Here is a 10,843-nt window from a genome sequence, read left to right on the forward strand (position 1 = left end):
TATCTTAATTTCAGACAACAGCAGTGTGTAGTTAGAAAATTCTATGGTTAAAAAAACCCTACTAGAGCTAATAAGTGAATTTAAGAAGGATGCAGAATAGTTACAAAAACAGTATAGAAAAATCACTGTATTTCCATATTCCAGCAACTAACAAATGAAAAATGTTACCTATTATAATTTACAACAGCAACAAAAAACATAAAATACATAGAAATAAATTTGGCAATAAAAATACAAAAGCTCTACATTGGAAACTACAAAACACTGCTGAGAGAAATCCATAAACATGATGTATGGATTGAAAGACCTTTTTTGTTGTCAGATAAGAGTTCTCTTACGAGTTTCCTGTGCTTTTGCACATCTTGTGAGCAGAGGAATGAGGCATGACTGGCTTTGTTCCTATCTTTTCAAAGATGTTTGTACAGCAAACAGACTTGGAGACAGAGGCAGTGTCTTCCTCTTGAGCAACAAGGCAGGCTAGCTTATTATGTAATGTAAGATTCCGTTTGTCTAAGCCCAAGGTTGCTCTCCTGTAATACCACTCACCCAAATGCAGTGTCACATGGCCTCTCTGTTGCCTTACAGGAAATGGGGCTCAGGGAACCTGTGCAAGAAAATGCTGCTATTCTGGCTATTATCACTGCTGTGAGTAATCAAGTCCCTTATCTCTTACCCAGGCAACTGTGTCCTCTGCCAGCATCCATGAAACTATGGCAGGCTAATTTGTTAGCTTGTTGTAGGGTAAAATCTCAAGCTCTAAGATGTCAATTCTCCTGGTATTGATCTCTAGACTCAATGCAATCCCAATCAAATTCCCAGCAGACATTCTGTAGAAATGAACAAGTTGATCCTAAAATGTATATGGAAATAGAAAGGACTTAGGGCAAAACAATTTTGGGAAAGAAAAAAAAGATAAAACTTAGTGTATTCATACTACTTGGTTTTAAGACTTTCTGTAAAGTTATAGTAATTAAAAGTCTGGTAATTGGCATAAAGATAGATCAATAGAACAAAATAGATAGACATCCTTAACTCACAATGGATGATTCAATGGAAAGCAGTACACATTCAGTCGAAACCTTATTTTGATTTTAAATTGTGATAGTTTCCCAGGCTAGGAACACGCAGTACAATTCTCTGATGATGCTGAGGGTGGGGGGCGGCAGGCAGCACACAGCAGCGAGCCAAAGTTCCCAGCCAGACATGCTCAGGGGAGTAAACAAGTGATACAGTGTATTCATTGTGTAAGATGATTTTGCCCAACTGTAGGCAACTATAAATAATAAGTGGACAAATAATTAAACTGTAGTATATTCTTGTCACTAATACTACTCAGCAGTAAAAAGGAACTAATTACTGATACCTGCAACAACTTCGATAAATCTCAAAAACACAGAGTGCAAATAACCAGACACAAGAGTGCACACTGTATGATTCCATTCAGATAATGCTCTATAATAGGCAAAACTGTGGTGAAAACAACCTAAACAGTAGTTGCTTGGGATTGGAATGCTGGGGGAAGGACAGAACAATAATTAAATTGACTGCTAAGGACTCAAGGAATCTTCCTGGGATAACGAAAATGTTCTGTATCTTGACAGGTGTGGGTTAAATGAGTAGCTGCATTTGTCAAAATATAGAATTGCTAAAACTTAAGATCTATGCATTTTATGGTATGTAAGTTATATCTTAATAAAAACATAAAAATGACTCCATTAACTAAAAAAAATAACATTAAAATTAAAACAGTATGTTGCATTCTTCAAAAATTTCAGCGAGAGTACATAAGCAAGCAGGGGAAAACCTATGGACAGACTTATCAAACAAACCAATCCACTGTAATGTGCAGACCTTATTTGGATTCTGGGGTTTTTTTTTAACTCTTTTTAAAAGACCAGTTATGACATTTCATTAAGTAATAGTTAATATAAACACTGGCTGGATACTTGATGATATTAATTATTGTTAAATATGTTGGGGAAGTATTTGATCAAGAGTATTGTGGTTATGTTTTGGAAAAGAGTACTTACAGTTTGCAAAATACATAATGAAATATTTATGAGTGTGTGGGAGTGGCAAGATTGGCAATGGATTGATGATTGTTGGGGCTCAGTAATGGCTAAATGAAGAATGAAGTTTCATTCACTATTCTGTCTACCTTTCATGTTTGGGAAAAAAAAGTAAAAATAATTTTTTCAATCCCTCCAAAAGAGAAGGCAATGTAAACATACTAAAATTGTATTATACTAAGGTAATTTTAACCACAGTTTTACCCTCAACTTTTAGCAGACCATTAAAATATATTTGATTCTATCAATGCCAAACTTAACTATAGCTCCTGCAACATGTTTCAGTAACAAAATTTTAGTAAGAGGGACAACAAAAAGTTTGGTGGTATAGAGTGGGTAAATGAGCAAGTATGTTGGTAGGTGGTAGTTTTTCTGTCTTGTTCAAAAGTGAAGTCTTACAGATCTAATCCTTAGAGAAGATCTGTGTATAGTATAGATGGTCTATAAAATACAACGTAATGAAATACTTGATCTTCTGAATTCTGATTTTCATAATTCACCTTATGCAAGCAAAAGCATCTAACATAGTTTTTATCAAGTTGTTTTGTATAAAAAAATTATACAAAATTAAAATATCAGAACTTGATACAATTAATAATGAAACTTTCTATAATTTAGTAATGATGCTGACTTGTTGAGACTGAGACTTTCTAAAGGCTATTTATAAAGGGGATTTACATGATAGGAACGAGCATATTTAACAAACTTCTTAGAATAAAAAAAGAACAGAATTTTTAAAAAGCAAAGCCCCTTCTTTTCTGAGATCAATGACTCCAGAAGCTTAAAAAAATTTTTTATGTTTTAGATCAGCTTCACCCAAGGCTGTCAGGACACAGAGATATAAATTTAATAATGGCACCTTCTAATTAGTAAAGTTTACAAGTCAATCTGTAAAATTAGGGAGAAAAGTGTATAGGCAGACCTGGAACCCAAGTAAGTTTTCTTCTTTTCACAAAAGCTGATGATAGGTAAATACATGACTGTTTTAACAGTACAACCACAAGCCTCCTCTGATTTTAAGACAGCAGAAAATACTTTACAGCTAGGGGTTTGTGTTTTGCCCTTAATGTGCTATATGTACCTTGCATAAGGACCATCCCTGCCCATCTTTTTGTCCCAATACTCAGCCCTAAGCCTGGTATAAAAAAAAAAAAAAAAAAGAGTATGTTAACCTTTTCTACCAAATCTGTTTGAACAACAAAACTTTATAAGCCTTCCTAAGTTATGGTAACAATTCCATCAATAAGAACAAGGCATTAAAGAAATAATGTTTTTAAAATAAAACTAGAGGCCCACCTAAGTAAAGATTCAGAGATTCTTTTAAAAGATTCACTAAAAAGTTAATCCAGCATTTAATACCTACAGCTCCTACTACAGGACTATAAAGAATGTTACTTCCACCCTGGCCCGTTTGGCTCAGGGGTTCGAGTGAAGGCCTGCAGCCAAGAGTCACAGGTTCCATTCTGGCCAAGGGCATGCACCTCGGTTGCGGTTCCACCCTCATATCGATGTCTCTCTCTCTACCCCTCCTCCCACTCTATCTGAAAATAAATGGAAAAATAACCTCAGGTGAAGAGTTAAAAAAAAGAATGTTACTTCCTTTCTTACAACAAAAATGTTTTGAAAAGGAAAAAGCAGGACGACTTACCTTTAACAGTCTATAATCAATTGAAAAGAGGGGGGCAAAAATCTATATAACCCAGTATTTCAAGTGTTTCCTATTAAGTAGCCTAGAATACTTAATAATTATGTGTTACACTCTACATTTCATATAATTATAAGCTAAGTTTTAAAAAATACATGTTCAGCCCGGCAGGAGTGGCTCAGAGGATTAAGCATCCATCATCCCATGGACTGAGAGGTCCCAGTTCGATTCCCCATCAGGGCACAAACTCAGGTTTCAGGCTCGATCCCCAGTAGGAGGCATGCAGGAGGCAGCCAATCGATGCACCTCTCTCACGCTCTCTCTCTTAAAAAAAAAAAATCAGCCCTGGCCAGTTTGGCTCAGCGGTTGAGCGTCCACCTGTGGACCAGAGAGAGTCCCGGGTTCGATTCCCACTAGGGGCACATACCACACACACAAAAAAAAAAAAATCAATAAAAATATATTTAAAAATACATGTTAATAAAAACTGTGTTGATAAAATTTATTATCAATACTAAAAATATATAAATTCTTCTTAATCCTTAAATATAACATAACCCACAATAATTCCAACAGAGGGAGAAAAATTGTTGTTATGCATAGAGCAAGGAAAAATAATTGTGAAAAAGTCCTATGAGCTAGTATTTTATTTAAAAGTTATAACCTATGGCTCAGTTGGTTGAAGCTTCGTCCCATACACCAAAAAGCTACAGGTTTAATTTCTGGTCAGGGCAAATACCCCAGGGTCTGTACAGGAGGCAACTGATAGATGCTTCTCTCTCACATCAATGACCCTTCATTCCTTCCTTCCTTCCCTCCCTCCCTCCTTCTCTCTCTCTCTCTCTCTCTCTCTCTCCCTAAAATACCAATTAAAAAAAACATATCCTTAGGTGAGAATTAAAAAAAAAAGTTATAGCCTATGTATGGGTGTCAGACAGGCACTGAATTCATTGGGGGATCACCTCATAAGTTATATAAGTAGTCTAACCACTACCACTATGATATACATTGAAACTAATATAATATTGAATGTCAAATGTAATTGAAAAATTGTTAAAGTAATTAAAATAAAGTTACAGTCATTCCTTGCCACTTCACATTTTGACTTTCGCAGCTTCACTAAATTGCGCTTTTTTCAAATATGATATAGTACAGTCGCCCCTCATTTATTGCGGGTAATCAGTTCCAGACTCTACCGAGATAAATGAATTTCTGCAAAGTAGGGTTCTTTATTTTTATTTTTTTTAGTCCTCACCCGAGGACATTTTTTGATATTTTGTTCAGATAGAGTGGGAGGGAGAGAGAGAGAAACATCGACGTGAAAGGGACACATCGAGTGGTTGCCACCCACACGACCCCACCAGGGCCGGGGACAAACTGCAACCGAGGTACATGCCCTTAGCGGGAACTGAACCTGGGTCTCTCTGGACCGCAGGCCGACGCTCTAACCACTGAGCCAAACTGGCCAGGGTAAGTAGGGTTCTTTATTTATACACAGTCTCCTTCGCCACTTGGCACTTCGATTTTCGTGGCTTCACTCTATTGCGTTTTATTCAAATATATTCACTAAAAAGTTGATCGAGACAGTGAAAATGATACAGCACACACTCGGTTGTCTAAGTCAATTATATACCCCTGTATTACAATTACAATTAAAAATACTATATGTAGGCCTATGTATTCCTACTGAGGCCATGCCTTCAGAGGAGCAGTAACCTTGCTCTTCTTTGCTATGCAGTACATCTCTTCATCTTCACCGCTTCATCATCAAACAAGTTGTACTGTTTCATAGGTTAGTGGTTGTGTGTAAGAACTGTGTGTGTGTGTAATTAAATGTACAATAATAATAATATGACATTTGTAACATCTCTTATTTTCTCTTATTTTGTCTAATATATTGGGTAATAAGTGTAATGGTGACTAAAGGGTGTGATTTCATGTCTAGAGGGCTCTAATAATGTTAAAAAAATGTATTTGGAGGTCGTAAACAGGTCTTCTATGCTCTAACTGCAAAAATACTTGATTTATAAATAAAGAATCCTACTTCGCGGAAATTCATTTATCGCGGTAGAGTCTGGAACTGATTAACCGCGATAAACAAGGGCCAACTATATAGCCTTTGAACCAGTAATTCTATTAGCATAAATTCATCTTACAACACACAGAGAACAGCATGTATTTCCAAAGAAATTTATATAAGGCTGTTCACAGCAACATTATTTATAACAGAAAAAGCTGAAAAACAGCCTAATTAATCTTCAATAAATACATGCTTTAATTCATAACACAGGATTTTTATTGAGAGAAAACACTGTAGTAATCCTGGAACTATGCACAATCTGAAGATCAACATTCATCTATAATTTTTATTCATTTAACAAATATCTGAGTGCCTATACCACATCTCTGTGCTCAGCAATGCGGATAGAATGTCATATAGTCCTTTCCCTCAAGGAAAAAAAAGTGATATAGCCCCTTTACTCAAGAAGCATACACTCTGGTAGAGATTAGGGATGAGTCAACATACCATTATCATATATATGGTATGATATATGTGATGGGAACAGAATGTTTTGGGAACACATGAGGAAAATCAATAATCACCATGCCAAGAAACAAAAATCCAGCAGCTTAAATGTGAAGTTATCAACTCCTCCTTTAGAGTTGAAAAGAATAAAGAGTATATATGTACCCCTATGTTCACAGCAGCACTATTTATAATCACTAACATCTGGAAACAGCCCAAGTGTCCATCAATAGATGAGTGGATAAAAAAGCTGTGGTACATATACACAATGGAATACTATGCAGCTGTAAGAAAGAAAGATTTCTTATCCTTTGAAAGGACATGGAAGGACCTGGAGAGTATTATCCTAAGTGAAACAAGCCAATCTGAGAAAGACAAATACCACATGATCTCACTTATTTGTGGAATATAATGAACAAAACAAGCTGAGGAACAAAATAGAACCACAGACATGGAAGTGGGGTGCAGACTGACAAACCTCAGAAGAAGTGGATGTGGGGGGAGGGAAGAGTTAAACCACAGTACTTATACGCATGTATGTGTAAACAAGGACATAAGCAATAATGCTGGGGGTGGGGGTTGGGAGGAGGGTATCAATGGGGGGAAAAAGGAGAAACATCTGTAACAAAAATAAATAAAGAACAAACGAACTAAAAAAAAAGAATGAAGAGGCTATCAATCTGAGAAGACCTTAGCATCAGTAAAGCTGGGTATCACCATCTTGCATGCCTATGTCCACAAAGGTCACATTCACCCATTTAGACACTGCTGATGAACTATGGTTGTGCCCTTACAGTTCCGAATTCCTAGTGCTATTATCCTCAGAGGGACTTCTAGGGTCTATATTTAGAAACAGGAACAAAAACAAAAAGTCTCAAAGAATGTACTATAAGAATAGTGTATCTGCAACATTTACTTCTACTTAATCAGAGTTTCCAGAGTCAAAAAATATAGCCATTTGTTTGGTACTTGTATTTTGGGCTAGCAAAATACCTTTAAAATATGCCATCTAATTTAGGGCCTTGCATCAATAGGGTTTCAAATAAAATGCTTTTAGGTATATTATGAAACAACTACACATAAAACAGAGCTAATTATTGGACAATAACTAATATGTCCCTTTTTAATAAATGTTTTCTATAATATAGCAAATCTTCCAACTTTACAGGGATATCGTATGAAACGGTATGTTTTCCAAATACTATTCCACATAGTTAGATATTTATCACAGATTCCATTTACATTTATTACATCATTTTAAAAAGGATTTGAGGGAGCTTGCTAATTACTAAAAAGCACTATAAATTTGACACTGTACTTCCTAGGAAGCAACCTGAAACAAAATTCATCTTATATATAAGGAGCCAAACCACCTGCTCCTAGTCAGCAAACTAGAAAAGGCTTATTAGCAAAAGAAACTATTCAGAATCTCTAAATTCATCAGTTCTATTCCTCGTTATCATTTGTTACACAAAAATGGAAGGAAGATGGGGACTGAATAGGGCATGACCTCTCTTTCTTTAGAGGCATCTTATACTTAAGATTTAAACTATATACCATTCACCCCGGCCAGTTTGGCTCAGTAGTTGAGCATCAACCCATGCACCAAAAGGTCACCGGTTCGATTCCCTGTCAGGACACATGCCCAGGTTGTGGGCCCGGGCCCGACCCCCAGTGTGGGGCATGCAGGAGGCGGCCAATCGATGTTCTAATAGTTTTTAATCTCCAAGACTTAATAATAACCCTATATTTAAAGCAATATTCAACTCTATAGAAACTTCCATTGCAATAAAAATTTTTGAACGGTCTCTGAAATTGATTTAGTAAGCACCAACATTATTTTCTTTGCATTTACAACCTCAAAATCCTATCAATTCTTCTTTCATAAAACCGCTTGGTAACCTAACTATTAAAATACAGATTCACAACCAATTAAAGAAATCATGCTTCCCTTATATCCCATTTTCACTGAACTAGTATAAACTAGTTCAGGCTCTATTCACCTGTCTCAGAACTATTGCAAAAACTTTCTAAATAGTTTCCGTTTTTCTTTCCAACCTATCTAGAATATGGTCACCAACTCCTTTCTAACACTACTTTCAGGATGCCATCCATGCCTCAGTTCAACAATCTTCAATGGCTTCCCAATGGCTAAAGCAGTAAATCAGGAAAAGTAAAAAGCTACTTGTTAATAAGCGTCGAATAAGATGAACTCTCAATCTCTAACAAACTTGATTTATCCTCTAAAATAATTTCCCAAGATGTTCTTTAAAAGAAATTAATTATTAACATAAAATCAGGTACTTGTGAATGAAAAGATTTGAAAACTATTTACCGACTATGCAGATTTTCTTCTGTAGACCTAAAACATTAACTTCCAATAAAGAGTATATCTAACCAATATATGAAAACCAAAATATTTCACTAAATCTCATGGTAAATATGCCACAAGTTTAATTGGCCTAGTCAGGAAAAGGAATCCACAGGTTTCTCTTCTTTACCAGTATCAATCCTTTTGCCTTTCTTTTTCCTCTACGATTCTATTATGATGCATTAGGAGGCTAAACCTGTCCACACGAACAGCAATTCCCCTTAGCTCTGCAGCTGAGATCCTGGCAAAACTGCGCCCCCTCGGAACACAGTGCCCACATCCCATTTCCCGGGCTCGGTTTAGCTGGTGCGGAGTCGCCACATCACTACACGGCTGAACTGGGCGGTGGCAGGACTTCACCAGAACTCTCTCCTTCCCAATTCTCCACGCGCCAACACCACTGGAGGCGCTCTCCCTTCACTGCAGTTGGGTCAATGTGGACGTTTTCCAATGGGTCAGCTCCCCACCAGCGCAAAAGGCGGGGAAGGGAGATGAAGTGCACGGGGGCCACCATGGCCAGGGGGAGGTTAGGAGAGGCCAGGGCTGAATGCGGGCGAGCAGACTAGCAGCGAAACTGCGCCTTTTGCCTAGCAGCAGCCCAGACGGGTAGACAAAAGAGTAACGCGCCAAGGCCTTTCCATCCTCAGCCCACAGCCAAGCCAGCCCAGTGAATCCACAACCCTAGTTCCTCGATACACACCCAGCTCCTACTAGAGGTGGGTGGGTGCCTAACTTCCGGGACGCAGTGGAACGGGGACCAGAGGAAAGAACCTGGAAGCGGGCGGGGTGCACGTGTTCCCTATACCCGGACAGACAATAAAGAACAAGCCCGGGCTTCCTCCGCCGCCCCACCCAGCTCCCGGCGGCTCTCACCAGGGGGGGCGCCTTCACCCCGAGGTCCGCAGACAAAGCCCCTCGGGGCGCAGGGGGAGGCTCCAACATAGCAGCTGGGGCAGCACACAAAAGAGGGAGGGGCGGCGCGGGCGGGAGGGCTAGGCACTCACCCACTGAGCCTGAGGAGCCCTTGCGCTTGGGCGCGGCCGGGGTGGAGGGGGGTGCTGCGGGGGCCGGGGCGGGCGGCGTCCACGCGGGCTCGGCTTGGGGGCTCACGCTGGCCGGGGGAGGAGGAGGAGGAGGCCGGGACGGAGGCTCGTCGTCCTCGGGGAGCTTGGAGGGCGAGGCTGCGGCAGCGGAGGGTATGGACGGCGCGGACGACGCGGGACTCGGGTCCCAAGACGGATGCCTCTCCGAGGCGGCAGGGGGCGCGGCCGGCAGGGGCCCCCGGGGCGCCGGGGGCACGAAGTCATTGCCGAAGTCCAGCAGGGGCGCGGCGGGGGCGGTGGGCACTGGGGCCGCCGACAGCCCAGCGGCGGGCTTCCTCTCCAGCACCTCCAGCTCTTCTAGGTCCTCGTCCTCGTCTTCTTCCTCCTCTTCCTCTTCCTCCTCGTCCTCGGGCTCCCTCACGAACTGGTACTTGAACGTGGGCTGTGGCCGGGGCGGGTTGTCCGAGGACGAGGAGACCAGAGACGACTGGTCCATGTCTTCCATGGCTGGCGGGTCGGAGATGATGCTGCAGCTGCTTCTGCCGCCGGAACGCTTCCCCTGAGAGCCGCGGGCGGTTGTGGGGGTTGGGGAGGACTGCAAGGGGCAGGGCCGAACGAGCCGAGGGACCTGCAGAGGCGACGGCTCTCGGAACAATGAGACTGCTCCTCCTGCCTCCGCACCCGTGATGCGCCACCCGCCCCGTCCCCAGTTGCCGCCGCCACCGCCCAGACCAGCGAAGGAGAGAGGCCAGCCGACTCTCCGCCCAGTTTGGCGTGATTCACCCTCCCCTGCAGGCAGGGGCTGGCGCGGGAGGGAGAGAGCCAATGGGCTACGGGATGGAGACGAAGGACAACCAGCTGGCCCAACGGAGAGAAAAGTAGGTGTGGCTTTTTGCGCTTCCTCTCTCTTACCGGCTGGGTTGTGTTCGGTGGGCGGGGTTTGAAACTGGCAACCCCACCCTCCAGTTTTTGTAGTTGAGCATAGGGGCTGGGGTCTGGGCCTTCCCAAGGCTGGAGGGCCGGTTGTAGTTTAGAGCGTTTGGAAAGCGAGCCAGCTGCGTGCCCTGAGGAGTGGGAGAGGCTTCTGGCGCCCCACCGGAAGGGCGTTATCCTGGGGACTAGAGATGGAAAGTTTCCTCCCAGGAAAGGAAAAAACCCACAGTGGACAAAGGTCCTAACTAACGGGAC

The 10,843-nt window shown here is 41.4% G+C and overlaps 1 protein-coding gene across 5 annotated transcripts in view; it reads right to left on the minus strand.

Annotated features, from left to right (window-relative positions):
• Window positions 1–10,406, minus strand: part of RTN4 (reticulon 4) — a 65,525-nt gene extending 55,119 nt beyond the window's left edge. For 2 of the 5 annotated variants that reach the window (XM_036262177.1, XM_036262174.1), the window contains exon 1: window positions 9,617–10,406. In XM_036262177.1, the coding sequence (XP_036118070.1) occupies window positions 9,617–10,160 (544 nt within the window). In that variant the 5' untranslated portion in view covers window positions 10,161–10,406. Of the gene's footprint in view, window positions 1–673; window positions 849–9,616 lie in introns of those variants that run through there. The other 3 variants (XM_036262175.1, XM_036262179.1, XM_036262176.1) reach the window with 3 other exon arrangements.
• Window positions 10,407–10,843: the final 437 nt, after the last annotated feature.

The sequence above is a fragment of the Molossus molossus genome, unplaced genomic scaffold (assembly GCF_014108415.1).
Source record: "Molossus molossus isolate mMolMol1 unplaced genomic scaffold, mMolMol1.p scaffold_m16_p_15, whole genome shotgun sequence".
NCBI lineage: Eukaryota > Metazoa > Chordata > Mammalia > Chiroptera > Molossidae > Molossus > Molossus molossus.